Raw genomic sequence first — 18,739 nt, 5'->3', positions numbered from 1 at the left:
TCCAAGTCATTGTCCTTTAGTTTCTAAAGCACTGAACCTGCCTTCCAATCTGCCGATTGAATTCATTCTTGCAGTTTAGAACGATGTATGTGTCGGCTATAGTTGCTCTTGTGCTCGCCCACTGGGCTCAGATTATGGCTGGGCTTGCGGTGTGCTACGTGAGTCTGCATCCTTTGCATCAATACGAGCGACGGATCCAGTCAAACTTACTCTGGAATAGTTCATCGTATCGTCAATCTACAATCTGTGGCTCAGTCCATTGGCAGCCTACCCAGGACCGATCTGGGCCAAAGTCTCTTCCCTCCCTGACTTTTACTACTCCCTCACAGGCGACCGTCACCTGTGGATTGCCCGGAATCATGAGATCTATGGTGATGTGATTCGCTTTCGCCCTGATGGTTTGCTTTTCCGAACGCCACAGGCCTATCGCGACATCTTCAACAACAAGGCGAATGTCAAGCGGTCGCATTTCTATGACATGATGACCCGCAACAAGCTCGATAAGAGTACCCTCACCGGGACCGATCCCGCTCTTCATGCCCAGAAAAGGCGGGTATTGAATACTGTCTTTTCTGAGAAGTCGCTGCGCGGCATGGAGCCAATGCTCGTTCAGCATGTCGTGCGATGGTGCGAACTCCTCGTGGACGATGAGGGCACAGACTGGTCTGCTCCGCGCAAGATGTCCGAAGTTTGTGACTACCTCGTTCTTGACGTGCTCTGCGATCTCTGCTTCGGCCGGTCTGTTGGTACGAAGGAGCCTGGAGAGAATGAGTACCGAGACATCCCACACACCATTGCTTTTTTCCTTCGAATCCTTTATTCGGTGAGACATAAAGCCCTGAACCATACCACTACCGTCTGTAGATCTCTGACGATATGAAGCTCGGTCACTCACCCTGGCTGGGACTCCTGGTGTGGCTGAAACCGCGAGGGCTGGACTGGGCCCTGGATGCTCTGGCGCCGGCTCCGGTTCGGTTCCTTTACAACTTTGTCAGCGAATCACTAGCTCAGCGTCTGAAGCTTGAACAAGATGCTGTCAGAAGCGAGAGCAGCCGAAAAGGAGCATCGACGCGAAAAGACATGTTGTACTACCTGCTCAACGCCAAGGACCCCGAAACTGGTCTTCCGGGCTATACGCCAGAAGCGCTCGAAGCTGAAGCGATCATGTTGACCATCGCCGGCTCGGACACTACATCAGTCAGCATGGCTGGGTTCTTCTTCTACATCGTTCGTACGCCTAGTGCTTACCGAAGGCTGGTGGACGAGATAAGAAGTACATTTGGGTCCATCGATGAAATCAAAGGCGGCCAGAAGCTCATGTCCTGCAAGTACCTGCGTGCTTGCGTGGATGAGGCCATGCGCATCACCCCAGCTGGGTCGGCTGAATTGCCTCGAACTGTGCTTCCTGGTGGGATTATCATCGACGGACAATACATTCCCGAGGGAACCACGGTAGGAGTGGCACACTGGAGCTTTTATCGCAACAAGGAATACTTTCCAGATCCAGACGTCTATCGACCCGAGCGCTGGATAGTGGACGAGGCAACAGGCGTCACGGGAGAGGATGTGGCCAGGGCGCGGTCAAGTTGTTTTCCCTTCACGGCGGGTACAACCAGTTGTGCAGGAAAGCCTTTTGCGCTTCTGGAGCTGTACACGACCATTGCCATGACATTGTGGCTGTACGATGCGCGGCTGTTCCCGGGAGACACGACTGGCACTGGTGAACCAAGTCAATGCTGGGGAAGGAAAGATAGGGGCGTGTTTCAGCTCAGAGACAGCTACATCAGTATTAGGGATGGACCAGTGGTGCAGTTTAAGCGACGAGTGTAAGGGCTGATCAGGCCTCTGAGAGATGTCAACCATATTATAACTGCTTGGGAAAATACAATGCTTACGAGTGACAATGAATCGATGGTGGGCGTGCTGCTCCAGCAACTGCATCATGTGTTCTCTCCATGGATGTCCTACATTACCTATAACGTAATTCACCAGCGGTCCGATCACCCCGGCCGGTCCGATCACCCACCAAAAAATTATCGCGTGTTCAACGCGTAGTTATTCAACCATCAACCATACCACGGAAACCGCGTTAATCTCGTCAAAATTTAGCTAAGCAAGAGGGGAGGATTTAACTTGTAATTAATGCTTTAGAAAAAGGTGAAATTCTAAGTATTCGTCGTGCTATAGAGGTTTTTAATGTGCCTTATACAACACTCCGCGATCGCATTAAGGGACATGAATTTTAAGTAGAACATCGCAACCGCGTATTCCGACTCTCTGAAACTCAGGAAGAGGCACTAGTTGAATAGATATTATCTAGAGATTGATGAGGAGTCGCTCCTAGGGTCTCGCATGTGCAGGAAATAGCATATCTTCTCCTCTAAGTAGATTTAACAACCCCCCCAAAGCCACTAGGAAAAAACTGGGTCACTAAGTTTATTCAACGCTATAAAAGCATTAAAAGTTGATTTACGTGCAAGTATAACTACTAGTACACCCTCTACGAGGATCCTAAGGTCTTAAAGTAGTGGTTTGAGACCTTAGAGGCCTTGCGCAAGGAGAATGGTATATAGGATAAAGATATCTATAACTTTAATAAAACTAGCTTTGCTATGGGCCTAATTACAACCTCATGGGTGGTTACAAGGGCTGAGATACTTAGGAAGCCTCACCTTATTCAGCTAGGCTAGCGCGAATAGGTCACCGCGATCAAATGTGTTGGTTTAAAGGGATATATTATTCTACTAATTATAATCTTTAAAGGGAAGGTCTATATTAAAGGATGGTTTGAAGAACTAGGTCTCCTAGGTAACTAGAGGATTAAATTAAGCGCGAATAGATGGACTACTAATTAGATAACTTTCTGGTGGCTTTAGAACTGCTTTATTCCTTATACAACTAAGCGCATAATTGGAAGTCATTGACTACTTGTTCTGGATGGTCATGGGAGTCATTTAACCCCTTAATTTGATAAGCTTTGTAGAGAAAATAGGATTATCTATATTTGTATGCCTTCATATTTATCACACCTGCTTCAACCACTAGATGTTGGTTGCTTCGGGCCATTAAAGCGAGCTTATGGAGGCCTAATTAAAGCGAAGATACGCCTAGGCTTCTACTATATTAATAAACATGACTTCCTAAAGGCCTATCCTAAAGCTCGCGATAAGGTCTTTACTATTTAGAACGCTTAGAGCGGCTTTCGCGCGACTAGGATAGTGCCTTATAATCCTAAAAAGGTCCTAAAGTGATTTAACTATTTAATATCTACGCCTACTCCCCCCCCTAGCTGGGGTGGTGCCTTAACCTCTTCCTCTACGCTTGCCACGCCTTATACAGCTTGATAGCTATATAAGAAAGCTTCTTCTATTAAGAAGATGCTTTCTAGGTGGTCCTAGAGTCCTTCTAGTCCTTCTAAACATGCTTTAGATAAGCTTATAAAGGGTTGTGAGCTAGCTATCTACAACGCTATATTCACCCTAAAGGAATTGAACGATCTCCGCGTAGAAAGTCAAGTTCAAGTGACTAAAAAGAGTCAATTAAAACGCTAGATGGCCCCTGTACCAGGCCTCCAAGTATAAGAAGCAAGGGACTTAATTTCATCAAGAAATAAGTAATTAAATTAGGAAGATAGTAGTAGTGAGGAAGCTAATCTAACTACTCTACCAAGCTTAGAACCTTGAAAACGAGCCCTACTAACCTGTTCTAAATATAATATTTAGGGGCATACTAGAACTAGATGTCCTAATCATCACGCGACTTAGTTTACTGTATTTAATTAAGATTTGCGTTGTTAGGAATAGCTTCAAGTTCAATGCGTAGAAATATATTTTGGTGGGTGATTGGACCGGCCGGGGTGATCGGACCGCTGGTGAATTACGTTATATGACTTCAATGACTCACGAGTGAGTCAGATTAAACTGCCAAGAGCTAAAGCCTGTATTTTGGCGAGAGCATGGAAAGTACAGCTTGAGACGTGGAAAAAGACAAAGATCCTCCCAAACAGCCGAAAATCAAACCTAATACATCTCCCTGTTCCTCATCTCAACCGGCAGGAAGACCATAAGAAAAGACGAAAGCCAGATACCCCCCGCACCCAGCCAAAGAACACCGGACCTGCCCTCATCGATGTACTTTTGCCCAGCAAAGGGTGCCACGATACCAGCAATGCGGCCGAGCGTGGATAACATTCCGCTGGCGCTGGCGCGGTAGGTGGTGTCGAACAGCTCTGGGGCAGACGCGTAGAGCACGGCATTGAAGTATGTCTGCATGATGTACTCGAGGGCGTTCAGACCGACGTATCCGGCTGTGTTCGAGACCTGCGTGTAGAGTGCCATCGACAGGCCTTGTAGAGCAGCCGAGATGACGAGGGACCACTTTCTTCCGATGAGAGGCAGCTGAACCGAGAAGAGGGCGATGACGGCACCGATGATACCCGGTAAGTAGATATAGACGTATTGGCGGTATGTGTCGGTTACGCTGTCGGCACCAGCATCGACGTTGTTGCGGAGCAGGATGATTGGTAGAAACGCCCCAGCCAGGTTGAAGGACCAGTAATTTCCCTAGAGAGTCAGCAATAAGTTCGCATATATGTTGAAAGCTACGTACCATGTAGGCAAGACCAAGGAGGACAAAGGTAAAGCACGCAAGCTTGTTGAAAAACAACGCTCGAAGAAAGCTGACTTCACGGATTGCGCGGATGATGACACCTTTGGCATCTGAGCTTCCAGTCTGCTCCGTCGGAGTGACTCCCATTTCGCGGTCGATGGCACGAAAGTCCTCGAGTGTCAATTTCGGTGGAGAAGCCCCATTGAACTTGGCGATCTTGTGGAGAACATCAATAGCATCCTGCTCGCGCCCCTTGCTGACAAGGAATTTGGGCGACTCGTGGAATCGAAAGACGAGATAGCGAGCAAAGAAGATGAAGAGAGTCATTGAACCAATGACAATGACCATGTACCTCCAGCCCATATTGCTCGAGACGGAACAGCAGGGTTCCCCGTCGCCAGTACAGGCAGGCAATGTTGTCTCACAGCGATATTTGGCAGCGGTGCCGTATGCAATGGCAGATGCAACAACAACACCGATTGGCTGCCACATGCTCATCAGCGAGACGAGGTACCGGCGCTTTGGTGGCATAAATTCAAGGGCAATGGTCGCGTCAATTGGGATGTTGCCACCGAGTCCAATGCTCGCGAGGAAGTATACACCGCAGATGGCTCCGTAGTTGTACTTGCAGGCAGCCTGGTTTTGTTAGACACTGGCCAGAGCACAGTTGGAACGCAAAACCCACAAGAAGCATGCCAAAGATGGAGGTGATGAGGCATGTTAGATTAAACGCCCACTTGCGGCCAATGATGTCGGTGATGATGCCAAAAGAAAAGGCGCCAACACTGGGGGGTATGAGTGTCCAGTTGCGCGCAGCTTGAGAGAAGGGGGTGACTTACGCCAGACCAGCATTGGCGCACGTAAAGATAAGCCCTTGTCTTCCGGCCGGCACACCCATTTCCTGACTGCGAGCTGTTAGCACTTGTGATGCACGCTGGGATAAAGCAAGCATTACTATATCGCCGATGCTACCAAACCAACACCCTGTGACCAGGCCAGATCAAGAAAGTATCCAAAGCCGCAAAGCAGCCAGATACATTGCTGATACCGGCCGAACCCGAGTCTATCGAACTCCCTTTGTGGCTTGTTAGTGGCACGATCTCGAAGCCGCAGAATGGGAAGTGTAACTCACTCATTAATCAAGTGTGCCTTGTGTTCAAAAAGCGTCAGTTCGTGGTGGACGGACCCCTGCGGAGTGCCCTGCAGTATGCTGCCTTTCGAATGCTCGTGCTGTTCTGGCTTGTCGGAGACGTCTTGGCCGATTTCCTTCTTGTCAGACATGGAGATGTCGCTGGACGCGACGGGCTGCAGCACTTGCTCAGTCGGAGCAGACATTGTAAAGGTATAACTTGTTTGGCTTGACAGGCTGTTTGTTCCAGCTTCCCAAGTGGGCACAAGGCGAATATATCGTGAACTTGCCACTATCTCCAACTGACAAAGTTGGAGGTCATCGGAGAAGCCGATCATCAACGGGGATCCCGCGACTCTTATCTCCTCTGCCGGGACGATGCATGATTGGCTGTTATGACAACAGGATTGCGGAGAGATAAGGTGGTAGGAAGTCAGAAGCATCGATCGAAGGATTAATTCCTGGCCGGAAACTGGGTTGTTGGTACGCGATAAATGACTGGATTGGAAATGTGAAGCTTGGATTTCGCACCCAGGATTCGATATCGTGATAGATCAATGTGGTTGGCTTGTTCCGTACATCACAACTTGACCAGGTATACACGACCCTCTAGAGCAGCGAGAGCCTCCGTTTCCTCTTCGCCATGCGTAGACGTGATCATATCGAGCTTCACCTCCGACCCTTCACGCAACCTCAGCTCCTCGGCACTGGGCTTCGTCCAGCTCTGCTCTTTAGTTGTAAAGTTAAGAACGACTAGCGCCTTGAAAGTATCCGACGGTTCTTTTACGAACATGAACAAATCCTCGTCGTCCGGCCGGATATCCCTAAAGTCACCATACACCAGCAAGTCCTTGTACTCTCGACGAAAAGCAAGCATCTTCTTCCAGTACGCCAGAACGCTGTTCGGGTCATCAAGTTGCGAGGCCACGTTGATTTCTTTCGCCAGAGGATGAGGCTCCATCCACGGCTTCTTCACCTCCTCTTCGCTTTTCCCGAATCCGTTACAGAAGCCGCCGTACTTGCCTCCGGTCCAGGATATGGGGAGACGGCCGTGGTCGCGCGCAAAGTATGCCAGCGAGTCAAACGCCTTATCGAGCTCCTCCTTGTTATCTGCCCCGTACTTCTCTTTGATCGAGGTAATGTGCCCGATGCTGCCGATGTCGAGATAGTTTGCGAGCGGGTATAGTTCCTTGGGAGCATTGACGGTGCCAATTTCCTGGCCTTGGTAGACATACTGGGTGCCCGTGAGGCAGGCCTGCATGAGCGCAAGCATCTTGGCACTGCGTACACGGAACTCGGGACTATCATTGGAAAAACGGCTTATGGACCGGGCCTGGTCGTGATTCTCCAGAAAGACCGTCGTCCAGCCGTCGGTGTTGCGGATGAGCGATTGCGTTGCGTCCACAGCCTGTTTGAACACGGGCAAACCGAAATTGTGTGGCCGAGCATCGTAGGTGATGTCGGTGCCCATCCCGACTGTGACAACCTCGAACTGGAAGACCATGCTCAACTTGTTCGACTTGGCGCTGACGTATCCGAGTACATCCTGCAGGTTTGGCGTGTTCGGGAGCTCGCCAACTGTGATCGCGCCGTATCTGGTGAGAATCTCGCTCATCTCGTCCAGGAACTCGTGCATGCGCGGCCCATTGCAGAACAGTGCCGAAGCAGGCTGATAGGGCGTAGAAGGATCGAAAATTGGGGCATCTGGAAATGCAGGTGGCTTGCTATACATGTTGACAACGTCGATGCGGAACCCATCCACTCCACGCTTCAACCAAATCTCCATGGCACTGGCATAGATCGCTTTCCGGGTCTCTGGGTTCTCCCAATTCAAATCTGGTTGTTGCGCTGCAAAGATGTGAAAGTAGTACTCTTGAGTTGCCTCGTCCCATTCCCACGCACTGATGGGACCCCATGCCGCACGCCAGTTATTGGGAGGGAGACGCTTGCCCTCTGGAGAGTACCTGGGTGGCCGCCAGATGTACCAGTCCCGTTTGGGGTTATCCTTGCTTGAGCGAGACTCTTTGAACCACTCGTGCTGGTCAGAGGTATGATTAATGACCAGGTCGAGCATCAGTTTCATCCCGCGGGCGTGAGTTTCGCGAATAAGAATTTCCATGTCCTCCACCGTGCCGTATGGAGGGTGAACGGCCTCGTAATTTGATATATCATATCCCATATCAACCTGTGGGCTCTCGTACATGGGTGAGACCCAAATCACGTTGACGCCCAAATGGACCAGGTAGTCAAGTTTAGACGTAATTCCAGGCAAGTCGCCAATGCCATCGCCGTTGGAGTCGCAGAAGGACGCTGGGTAGATCTGATATACCACAGCCTCCTTCCACCACTGCCTTGTGTGCTCGCTGAACGCCATGATAACGCCACAATGCGCCTTATCGCAGAAGGATCAATGGGGCTGCAGATGGTACGGAAGAGAACAGCACCGAGAACCTAGCAGTAGTAAAGATATGCTGGAGTATAATCTTTGCAAAGCCGAGGGTGGATGGAAACGGTCGCTGGGAAGAATAGGAGCTTATCATCCCGGACTCAGATTTGGTGCTCTGCAGACTGAGAGAATCCTGACTGACACGAATATGGGCATCGGCATTACCGAAGCCTTATCTGTGCTCTCCGTTACCCCGCAATTTCCCACGCGCCGACTGTTGGAATCGGCTGTTTCGGAAATGGCGATGCCGATGCGGGACTCCCGATCAGGAATTCAGGATCGTCACGAGGTGCTCTATCTTTGACATGGCTTTTGCATTCGATATCGTCGTGATGACCCTGAACTACTTTTGATCTTTCGACGTGCACGTCCTTCTTGCTAGGAAAATTCGAAGTAAGCTTGGGATAGCTGTAGGTTGTACTCTGTAGAAACACTCCCTAGTTTATGTGGCTGTGTAGGTAATCTCACAGCACACGCTATGATCCTGTCGTCCATGTCTCGTTGATCAGCGTACCGGCTACGACAGAGAGGAGACGGGCAAAGTGCTTGGATATATAGCCAGGTAAACCGTGCAAAGTCCCCGACAGAGATCATAGGTCTAGACCACTCCAAAACTCCAAATGCTTGACCCGCCTGACAGTTCTCCAGCTTTTTCCCACAGGGGGATGCGGTGCGTCTGAGGATTCTTGCTGACTACTTATTCGACGCTGTGCTCGCATCCCAGGCATCTTGAATGGCCTTCCAATATGCCACTGGACTCTTGCGCATATGGTCAACGTGACCGCTCCCTTCGAATAGCTGACAATCGGATTTCCATCCCCGTTCTCGCACCTTGGCAACATGCTTCTCAATGTCCGTCCACAGAATAATGCGGTCCTCTTTCCCATATAGGTACAAGCGTCTCGTCGCTATGCTTGCCAGCTCTGGCGTCTCGACGGTCCGTACGCTCTCGGCGCCTGCACTGGTCCGCCCAAGTACCTTTTCGATAAGATTCAACACGTACAAAAAGACGGCCCACAGCCCGCGGGTAACGAAGAATGGCCATGGGAACCACTTGGCTGTTCCGAGTGCCATTGCCAGCGCGAACCGCTTCATGTTGGCCAACGTGAGATCGGTGCTACCAGGGGTCGAATCGAGGACTGCGAGTCGATGGGGGAATGGCCGACCGTATTTGTTTCGATACGCGTGGAGGGTGGCGGCATAGGCAATGCCCCCAGTGTTGGACATGACATGAATCAAGACGCCGGACCCGTCATGCTGCTCTTTTTCGTCCGATGTACAAGGGAAAACCTCGTCCAGGATGGGCTTCATTGCCTCGATTCGCTGGCCCATTGTACGCCATATTGCTTTGTAGATTGGGGATAGGACGGCGATCTGCTTCGCCCCCGGATATAGCGAGCGAAATCCATCGGCGTATTTTTTGACATGCTTGGGCTGCGCGTCGCCCCAGGCGAAGATGACCAGGACTTTGACGCTGTCTGCATTTGATAATGTTGGTGTTTCTGGAGCGGAGTCGGCGTCGCGAACAAAGATCTGATCGGAAACGGCTCTGAAGCCGGGAAAATAGGATGTCACTGCTCCTGATTGAGAGACCATGGTCGAGTTGCTAGAGCCTGCTCAGATGTCGAGTGGGAAGCGCGACATGTCAAATTTGTAAGTCATTTTCGGAGTGATTGCTTCTTCAACGAAATCCGCCTCAACAGTTGATTAATCAAGCCGGCATTCTGGACAGTGTAGGCAATAAGCCCGTCCACACTGGCCCACTCGGAGAACTTATCGTAGCCTTTAATTGGCTCTTCGCTTGACATCCAGCCCGTGTGGAGACTGCCACATGAAAAGAACCTCAAAATCTTCAACAGATTTCCTCTGTCATCCTGTGCCTCGGCGCTGACGTTGGAATGAATACTAATCAGCTTGCAAATAGCCTGTTATTCTGGTCAGAAGTGTAGAGTGTATACCAATGACTACTCGAGAAGGCTAAAAAGATGCTATAACGCGTAATTGGAGCTGAAATGCGATGACACGTCATTTTGCACGAAGTTCGTGTCACTATATATTTTCACATTTCGAGAGAGAAGGAGGCTGGGCTTTCCACGAGACCACCATCCGGAGAGAAGTTTTGGATTCGTGACTTGTGCTATATTGCTTACTGATTCTCAGTCACCATTTTGACACTGTAGTATAGTTCCTATCTAAACTTCCATGGCGTTATCATGCAGTCCATTTTTAAGCAGTCGCAGTTGCAGTTGCGGTGCTGCCTCAGGCCGTACATACATCAAATCAATGCCTCAGGCATCAGCGAGAATCTAGTGACGCGTCGCGAGATCACGTGCGCGGATCCCCACAACAAGATGACGGGGAATCCGCCAGTTGTTCTCTTGGGCTTGGTACTCGGGTTTCTGTTCGGACTACGTGCCAATACTTAAACTCTTGGGAACGAGTGCTGGGCTTAAATTGCGGTGGCTCATGCCCCGCATTCCAGAGAGGCGGCCATGAAGCATCATGGCCTCCCTGGATGAGATCACCAACGCCATGGTTGCGTCAGCAGCAGAGCAGGAACACAGTTCCACGATGCTGCTTTCAAGTCATGCGGGTTGATAAGAAACTCGCATTGCTCGAACATCCAGGGGAGCTGGTCGGTTTATATACGTCCACGCGGGTCACACAGACTCCTTCACCACTCCTATCGCCAGCCCATGTTGAGACTAAGGAAAGGCCCTTACCCCACTCGCGGCGGCACTGCTATCGAGCCAGTCAGCCAGAGTGGCGGAGCAACACCGCTGCACATCTCGATCTGGGGCCCCGGAGCAGCAAAGATCAGCGGACACCGGACTTTGTCCGGGCCTCCGGGCCTCCGGGCCAGGAGGAGCTTCCCCGATTCCCCAGTTCCCCAGTTCCCCAGCCTCTCCACATCTCCAAGCATCCCTTTCTCCAACTCCAGGCTTTAGACGCTTGGCCCTCGGGTTGGACAAGAGGGGCAGACCAGCCTGATTCAAAAGGCACACTCTCCCCGCGCGCACCATCTTCCTCCCGCCCGATTATTGCCAACAGCAGTGGAGATGGACACGAAAGCTCGCCCAAGCGGCCACTCAACCCCGACCGAGCAGCTCGAGAAGATCACCGAGCAGCCAACAGACAATGACCTCAATCGTGCAGTCTCCCCCGCGGAGTTTGACCGGATCCTCCGAAAAGTTGATCTTCGAGTCATTCCCATCCTCGCCATTTTCTATCTGCTCAGCTTTTTAGATCGAGGTTTGCACCAGAACTCATCCGTTTGATTCATCTGCTCACACCTTGGTCTAGGCAGCATAGGGAATGCAAACATCCAAGGACTGTCTGAGACACTCGGCCTTGTTGGCCAACAGTATAACTGGTGAGAGCTGTCACGCTGCAGCAGAGGCGAACTCTGAACTAACACCGACTCGCAGGTGCTTGACGATTTTCTTCTTCCCATACTCCTTTTTCGAACCGGTTTCCAACCTATTATTGGTTCGATTGAAGCCAAGTATATGGCTACCCTCAATTGTTACAGCCTGGGGTAGGAGTAAAGACTCCCGAAATTCCTTGGACCACTACTAATGTCAATAGGAATTGTGATGACATTGACTGGAATCGTTCAGAATTACTCGGGCCTCCTGGCGGCACGATTTTTTCTAGGTATGAATCTATACCGCCGGTGGACCCGATATGGTAGCTGACGTTATGGTACAGGCTTGACGGAAGCGGGACTTTGTACGGTGTCTATTGTACTACTGAGATGATGGCGACTAATCTTTTTCGCTAGTTCCTGGACTGGCTTTCTATGTCTCGCTCTGGTACAGGCATAGATCTCTTTGAAGATGAGCTCCGCTGATGGCACCAGGTATCCGCGAGCAAACGCGCAGTTCCGACTCGCACTGATATTTGCATCTGCCTCCATGGCTGGTGCTTTCTCCGGGTTGCTCGCCTATCTGATCGTCAAGATGGACGGAGTTGGCGGACTTGAAGGCTGGCGCTGGATGTAAGACTACCTATGTGTTTGTCAAAATGGTACCCCGGCTGATCTCAAAAAGTTTCCTTCTAGAGGGAATGCTTACTGTTATTGTCGCCATCGCTGCCTTTTGGCTCGTTTGGGACGACCCAAAAACTGCTACCTTCTTGACTGAGCGCGAGAAGGATATTCTCCTGGCGAGCCTAAGTTATACCGCCGCTGGAAGCACAACGGACACGCAGACCAGCAATGAGCATTCATCGCATTGGAAACAGGTCAAAGCAGCAATCTTTGATTGGCAGGTCTGCATCTGCTCACTTTCCTGATCCACTCTAGTCTAGTCACTGACGGTCTTATCTAGACAATTCTCCACTGCCTTGGATATTGGGGAGTGGTAAGTCGTGCCACCCGAACTGCACCGCTCCACGAACAACAACTAACAATCAAACAGGCCACCGCTGTTTATGCTTTGTCGCTTTTCCTGCCGACGATCATCAAGGGCCTAGGTTACTCGGCCGCAATTGCCCAGCTCCTCACGATCCCCGTCTATGCCGCCGCGACAATTACATGTATTGCAGTCGGGTACTTTGCGGACAAAACTGGCAAACGCAGTTTGTTCACCATCGTCTGTTATCTCATCATTCTAATTGGATATATCATCGTTGTGGCCCCTCCACGGTTCATCCCTGGGTTGATCTATGCCGGCTGCTTTATTGCCGCTTGTGGAATGTATCCAGGTGAGACCCATTTTATCCACCGCATAATATCCCTTCAACGTTCTAATGACTCCTCGTTACAGCAATCCCGGGCCTCCTTGCTCTGGCATCGAACAACTGGGCACCCGATGCAAAACGAGCTATTGGAATAGCGATCCAGATTGGCGTGGGATCGATGGGTGGCGCGGCCGCATCGAACTTTTATCGAAGCACCGACTCGCCCAGGTACCGATTGGGGCACTCGCTTGTCCTGACATTCACAGCGTTGGGATTGCTGACTACTGTGTCGTACTACGTTATATGCAAAAGGTTGAATGCGAGACGGGATGCAATGGGAGCGAGCGAGCATGGTTATAGTGAAGAGGAGTTGATAAGTATGGGCGATAAGGCACCGACCTTCAGGTATAGGGTGTGATACGATGGGCTGGTGAACGAAAGGATTGGAAATAGAGAGGAGTGACTGTAAGTGGGATATAAGCGACAAATGGCGAAAATCACTGCGGTCGTCTTAGGTGAAGATGCGCAATGAAGATGCGGGATTGAGGAGGACCCTCTGCCCCTCACTATGAATTTAATGCTATACTGCCCAAGGGCTCTATCACCTCGAGAATATTTAGCTGCAGCTACTGTCATTATGATTTTATGAACCAGGACCATGGCCTACTGCTTGGAGGTCCGAGACCCAAGACTTATATGTGCCTTTGCTCATGAATGTGTGATTCCTCAGGACTATGCTTTCCCAGATTAAATGAAGCAATTGTCAAGCTACTACGATTTGCTACCAAGAGAGCAATAAGGTAAAAGGCTCAAATCCAAGGATCCGACGTCCACGAGCACAGCATAGTCTTTACTCGGTCCCGCCTGCGGTGGTGAGTGGATCCGCTGCCGGTGGTGTATTGTCAACCTGGATTCCTCCTCGCTTAGGGTAACAGCTGTCGTGGAACGGAAGGCACCAACCCCCCTCATGCTCAGGTGTCGCGATCCATGTGCGCAGCAGATATCGTTGTGGCTTCGGAGGAGGCGGATCCGTGAATCCGGTGCGCGAGTGGAATGTCTGGCAGCAAGACACGAATTGGATGTCTCCAATCTCGCAGTCGTAGACGATTCCATGCCGCTTACACGTCTCCTCCAGGACCTTCATCGCCTCCAGCTGCTCTGCGGAGAGGGGAGGGATCAGCCCTTTGTCGCTGAAGCGAGTCAAGGATTTGACGAAGTAAGGGTCCCACCTATCACATCGAGTTCAGGCTTAGCATAATGCACATTCCACGCGAGGCGAGAGAAGGGGGGTTAGCAGTCATACTTAACATAGACACGCTCTTTGCCGCCCGGCTCGACCATGAAGATGGGGTTCTTAAACCAGGGCTCTTGGCCATCTGTGACCTCACCCTTGCGGTCGACATACCAGATAGGCGAAGCCAGCGTCTTTGCCACATCTGGCCTTTCTTTTACCAAGGCATTCCAGACTGTGTGTGCAGATGCACAGCCGGAGGCACCACCGGTCTCCCCGGGAGCGCAGAATAACAGACCAACGATATCCGTTTCGTCAGTGTGATAGAACTGCCTGAGAAGTATGAGAATAACGCTCAAGCAGATGACTGGCGAAGGGGACTTACGGTGCGTTTGTGGCTGAGATCTTGATCTTATCGAGATCATTGTGATAGTCCGCACCCTGGTTCGTCACATGGCCGAGGATCAAGCCAAGTTTATTCTGCGAGACGAGATACCCGAAATGCACAGACAACCCCATCGTCACCACCGCCGCCTTGTACCGCCCCCATTTGTCGATGGGTAGGCCACTGAAAACGATGAACCCACGCCCGTTCAAGATATCGTTCCGAATTCCTGGCAAAATCTTTTCAATCGTGGGTACCCTGAAGTTGTCCTTCAACAGCACACGTATATGTCAGCCATATGACCCACAGACAGCGGAGGCTGTTCAAATTACCTTACTGATACTGGTGAGGGGGGTTCCAGAGGCTATAAATGTGTCAACGGCCTGTAGGAGCTCCGCAAGCTCTTGCTCTGTCCACCGGTGAATCCATTGTTCTGGATGTTGAATCATGTGCTCCGCTGTCCAGGCTGTCGGTCCGGTGATGTTGCGCGGGAACTCCTCGAACGGGCGTAATTGGCTTTCGATCGGAGGATGTTGGCCGCTGGTACGAAGCCCATCAGGAAACAGCTTGCGATCCACGGGCACCACGCGAGGAAGGCCAGCAGGGAGACCTCGCATGGCTGGTGCGACATTCACTTCAACTAACATACTGATAAGACAAACACGTTACAGGTATTCAAAAGAGGTGTTGTCGCTGTTAATGCTCCCGGTTAAAGGACGTTTTTGAAGCATAGATATACATTAGACGCGGCCGCGAGGTATACTTCCGAATGTGTCGAAGCTCCGCGTACGCTATGCAAAGAGGACGTGCGTCATAGTGCTGGACCCGCCCAAGTAAGTACTGAGACCGATGGGATGGCATTCCTGAAGTACGACACTGGGTCTGCATGTTTATGACCAGGGATCTCTTCTTATGCCTCGCCACCTTCCTTGCCATTCCATATTGGCCGCGACAGGGTCGATAGGCAAAGTGCTTAACAAAAAGGGAAACCGACGGCGCTCCGCTCTGGACAAAGAGGCTACTTAGACGGAAGAAGCCGATTGCAGGCGCGGAAGTTGGCCGAAAGGATCCAAGATTGCCAAAAGTCCCCCGAATTGCGAAACGCGAGTCGGTTTCCAGGATTGGATTCCTTCAACATCCGTTGCCCAATCACTCGACTGCATTTCCCACCGACCCTCTGCGGCGAGTGCAACCTTGAGAGGTGAACCTGGAACGCAGTGACATTCTTGGAAGCCGTTTCTGGGCATGTAAGCGGGGACAGGAGGATCGGATCCGGTTCCTTGCGCCATCGTCAAGCCTCGATTGAGCGGAGGGCGTCATCTAGATGCTGCCAATTCCCTCTCCGTAAATCTCCGCAGTCTGAGGGCATTCCGATTGGCAGGCGACCGGGAATCGGCGTTTGCTATGTGGGTCTGATGGCGTAATGTGATATCAAGCGGTAGAACCACAGGAAAAGGTTTACAAGACAAAGAAAGATCCCGTCGAGTGTGATGTGTCCGCATGTGGCGGATGAGGCTACACTTGATTCGTGATAGACGACTCCAACTGGTGGAGACACCACAGCAATACAATTATCGAAACTGCCACGAAGCTTCACGTGCATAATGATTTGCTTATCTGTCTCCCCACTTATAGCCATTATATTGCCATCGACATGACTTGGATTTCGTTCTATATAATGGAGAAACATGACAAAGCAAGAAGATGACCCAAATCAGGCTCACGAGGAAGGCCACGAGGCTGCCAACAATACCTCGTCCTCCCCCGTACCCCCTCCACCTGACGGCGGATTTCATGCCTGGGCGCAGGTTGTCTCTGGTCACTTGGTTGTGGCTCTGACCTGGGGCTATGCGGCCAGTTTCGGCGTATTCCAAAGCCACTATGAATCTACATTGCCTCAGAGTCCGTCCGACATCTCCTGGATTGGTGGCTTCCAGGTATTCTGTCTCTTGTTCATATCGACACTTTCTGGTCGAGCAACAGACGCTGGAATGGCACGGCCAGTCGTCGCTGCCGGCGCAGTTCTGCTGGTTCTTGGTACCTTCATGACTAGTTTGGCCACCGAGTATTGGCAGATTTTCCTGGCCCAGGGGCTCTGCATTGGCCTTGGGCAGGGTCTCATGTGGCTGCCGAGTGTGACGCTGATTTCGACGTATTTTATGCGTTTGCGTGTTTTTGCTGTGACGACCGCTGCCACTGGTACAAGTACTGGAGGCATTATCTTTCCCGCAATGATTCAGTACCTGATCCCTAAGATCGGTGAGTCGATGGTTGCAACTCCAATCTGCGATGAGTCATGGGCTAACGCAAGGAGCAGGATTTCCATGGGCAGTGCGGTGCATGGGGTTTGTCGTGCTTGCCATGGCAGCAGTAACCCTCGCCCTACTGCGTCCCCGACTGCCACCGCGAAAGTCGGGGCCATTGGCTGAGTGGAGTGCGTTCAAGGAGCCTGCCTACCTGCTGTTCACCTTTGGGGTATTCCTTCTATACTGGACCCTTTATTTTGCCTTCTTCTATGTACGCTCCCCCGCCAAATTATCTGCCTTTGATTAAGCTGAGAGCATGTTAGATCCAAGCCTACGCGATTGAAGTATTGGGAATCTCCCAAGAAGCCGGTGCCACGTTGATTATCATCACTAACGCGCTCGGAATCCCAGTCCGCGCGCCTCTTGGGTACCTGGCCGATCGCTATATCGGCCCACTCAACTGTCTCATTCCCTGCGTGGCTCTCTGTGGCGTTCTTATATTCGCCTGGGCCGCCGTACACACCGTGGCGGAGCTATACGTCTTTGCGGTGTTTTATGGACTAGCATCGGCGGCAGCAATGGCCTTGTTTGTGGGAACCGTCCCTTCGCTGACAAAAGACCTTGACAAAATTGGCACTCGAGTCGGGATGGCGCTTACCATGATCAGCTTTGGCCCGTTGACCGGCCCCTCTGTGGCGGGAACGTTGATCGCACGCACCGGAGGGAAATACCTGGCTGCGCAGATGTGGGCAGGAGCGGCCTTGATCGTGTCGGTGTTCGCTCTTGTGGGAGCACGACTCATAATCTCGGGACGACAACTACGGGCAAAGCTTTGAGGTCGCAGATAGCAGTAGTAGATGAGTTGCGAATAGAATAGAGCTGTTGGATTGCATCTGCTGCCGACTGACTAGTCGCGACCAGAATGACTACTACCAGTATTATCTGCAGCGAAACTAGCTGACCGATATGTATCGCAGTAGCTACAGTCAAACAACACAAAAATGTGCCTACTGGGTAAAGTCAAAGATGGATTACTTGTCCGTTTCGATCCCAAAATACCGGGCAACGTCCAGCAGACCTGAGCCATCAACATCGATCCAATAATCAACAAAACCCTCCTCTTTAGCTTGTGCAACGCGTTCCGCATCCCACGCTTCTTCCAAGGGTCGCTCGATGTAGATTGTCTGGAATCCACATTTTTTGGCGGCTTGCAGGTCGTGAAGATGGGCGGCAACGAGGCAGCATTGCGACGTCTCTAACCCGAATCGGCGCGCAGCGGCATGATATACTTCGGGTGCCGGCTTGTAGGCATTAAAATGCTCTGCACTGCTGAGGTGCCTGAACGGCAAAGAGCCATGTTCCTGTAGGTCTTCAAGAAGTTTGACATTGCCGTTGGATAATGTCGAGGTCGGGAACTTTGTGTTGAGCAACGCAAGGCCTTGCACACTGTCAGTGTACGGATCGAGGCGATGCCAACCGAGGGTCAAGTGTTGGAGATCGTTCTCGTTGAAGAGATCGCGGAGACGCCTGTTGGTGAAGATATTTGCCAAAGAGATACGGTTGTGCTCATCTACGGGGACGAAGGGTTTCGATGGATCATAAGTGCGTCCGAAGTTCATATACGAGCGGTGCCACTCGTCAGTAATCTCGTCCCAGGTTGATGTGGGCAAGTCGGAGACACGTCCTCGCACATCCACCCCGATTTCTCGATTTTGATCTTGCAGGGCACTTTCTGCTGCAGCCTTGAGCTGGTTTGCAATGCAAAATCTCCATTCGACGACGGTTCCCAGGACATCGAAAAAGAGCATCGATGGGGTGCCGGGTCTTGACATGTTGACTAAGACTTAAGATACCGAAGGGGTGGCAGGTTTATCTCCAGGCACAAACGCGACAATGATCTCGAGGGAGGGATTTGAAAGAAAAGACAGATGAGTATTCTCTCAGGCGCTGGAAAAGGGTCCGGAGGAAAGGTGCCCTTCCCATTAACCTCGGGAATTGATGCGCCTGCATG

At 51.2% G+C, this 18,739-nt stretch overlaps 8 protein-coding genes across 8 annotated transcripts; 3 read left to right on the top strand and 5 right to left on the bottom strand.

Moving 5' to 3' along the window:
• The first annotated feature begins 39 nt into the window (after window positions 1-39).
• On the top strand, window positions 40-1,941 carry BJX68DRAFT_236880 (cytochrome P450). Its single transcript, XM_071040083.1, has 3 exons — window positions 40-158; window positions 221-823; window positions 883-1,941. Exons 1-3 carry the CDS (start codon window positions 84-86, stop codon window positions 1,828-1,830), a joined length of 1,626 nt encoding a protein of 541 aa, XP_070899236.1. The 5' UTR covers window positions 40-83; the 3' UTR covers window positions 1,831-1,941.
• A 2,078-nt stretch (window positions 1,942-4,019) lies between these two features.
• On the bottom strand, window positions 4,020-5,943 carry BJX68DRAFT_255126 (major facilitator superfamily domain-containing protein; the record flags this gene model as incomplete). The annotated part of the gene is made up of 6 exons (XM_071042990.1): window positions 4,020-4,562; window positions 4,609-5,244; window positions 5,294-5,393; window positions 5,448-5,513; window positions 5,564-5,683; window positions 5,741-5,943. 6 exons carry the CDS (start codon window positions 5,941-5,943, stop codon window positions 4,020-4,022), a joined length of 1,668 nt encoding a protein of 555 aa, XP_070899235.1.
• Window positions 5,944-6,189: 246 nt separating this feature from the next.
• On the bottom strand, window positions 6,190-8,111 carry BJX68DRAFT_275726 (alpha-glucosidase; the record flags this gene model as incomplete). Its single annotated transcript, XM_071047902.1, has 1 exon — window positions 6,190-8,111. The coding sequence occupies one exon, from the start codon at window positions 8,109-8,111 to the stop codon at window positions 6,318-6,320; it is 1,794 nt and encodes a 597-aa protein (XP_070899234.1). The 3' UTR covers window positions 6,190-6,317.
• Window positions 8,112-8,429: 318 nt separating this feature from the next.
• Window positions 8,430-9,870, bottom strand: BJX68DRAFT_236875 (TMEM53 family protein). The gene has a single exon (XM_071040082.1). It carries the CDS (start codon window positions 9,777-9,779, stop codon window positions 8,877-8,879), a length of 903 nt encoding a protein of 300 aa, XP_070899233.1. The 5' UTR covers window positions 9,780-9,870; the 3' UTR covers window positions 8,430-8,876.
• Window positions 9,871-10,580: 710 nt separating this feature from the next.
• On the top strand, window positions 10,581-13,477 carry BJX68DRAFT_236874 (major facilitator superfamily domain-containing protein). The gene is made up of 11 exons (XM_071040081.1): window positions 10,581-11,435; window positions 11,487-11,556; window positions 11,612-11,721; window positions 11,772-11,840; window positions 11,895-11,915; window positions 11,968-11,998; window positions 12,046-12,183; window positions 12,236-12,455; window positions 12,515-12,547; window positions 12,605-12,890; window positions 12,953-13,477. Exons 1-11 carry the CDS (start codon window positions 11,243-11,245, stop codon window positions 13,282-13,284), a joined length of 1,503 nt encoding a protein of 500 aa, XP_070899232.1. The 5' UTR covers window positions 10,581-11,242; the 3' UTR covers window positions 13,285-13,477.
• A 239-nt stretch (window positions 13,478-13,716) lies between these two features.
• BJX68DRAFT_275722 (taurine catabolism dioxygenase TauD) lies at window positions 13,717-15,129 on the bottom strand (the record flags this gene model as incomplete). Its single annotated transcript, XM_071047901.1, has 4 exons — window positions 13,717-14,095; window positions 14,170-14,430; window positions 14,483-14,751; window positions 14,815-15,129. The coding sequence occupies 4 exons, from the start codon at window positions 15,127-15,129 to the stop codon at window positions 13,717-13,719; spliced, it is 1,224 nt and encodes a 407-aa protein (XP_070899231.1).
• A 1,041-nt stretch (window positions 15,130-16,170) lies between these two features.
• On the top strand, window positions 16,171-17,735 carry BJX68DRAFT_275720 (major facilitator superfamily domain-containing protein; the record flags this gene model as incomplete). The annotated part of the gene is made up of 3 exons (XM_071047900.1): window positions 16,171-16,741; window positions 16,800-16,999; window positions 17,052-17,735. The coding sequence occupies 3 exons, from the start codon at window positions 16,171-16,173 to the stop codon at window positions 17,562-17,564; spliced, it is 1,284 nt and encodes a 427-aa protein (XP_070899230.1). The 3' UTR covers window positions 17,565-17,735.
• A 24-nt stretch (window positions 17,736-17,759) lies between these two features.
• BJX68DRAFT_275718 (haloacid dehalogenase, type II) lies at window positions 17,760-18,608 on the bottom strand (the record flags this gene model as incomplete). Its single annotated transcript, XM_071047899.1, has 1 exon — window positions 17,760-18,608. The coding sequence occupies exon 1, from the start codon at window positions 18,558-18,560 to the stop codon at window positions 17,760-17,762; it is 801 nt and encodes a 266-aa protein (XP_070899229.1). The 5' UTR covers window positions 18,561-18,608.
• Window positions 18,609-18,739: the final 131 nt, after the last annotated feature.

This window comes from Aspergillus pseudodeflectus (assembly GCF_044049435.1).
Source record: "Aspergillus pseudodeflectus strain CBS 756.74 chromosome Unknown BJX68scaffold_20, whole genome shotgun sequence".
Classification (NCBI taxonomy): Eukaryota; Fungi; Ascomycota; class Eurotiomycetes; order Eurotiales; family Aspergillaceae; genus Aspergillus; species Aspergillus pseudodeflectus.
This window is presented reverse-complemented; position numbering and strand designations above follow the sequence as displayed.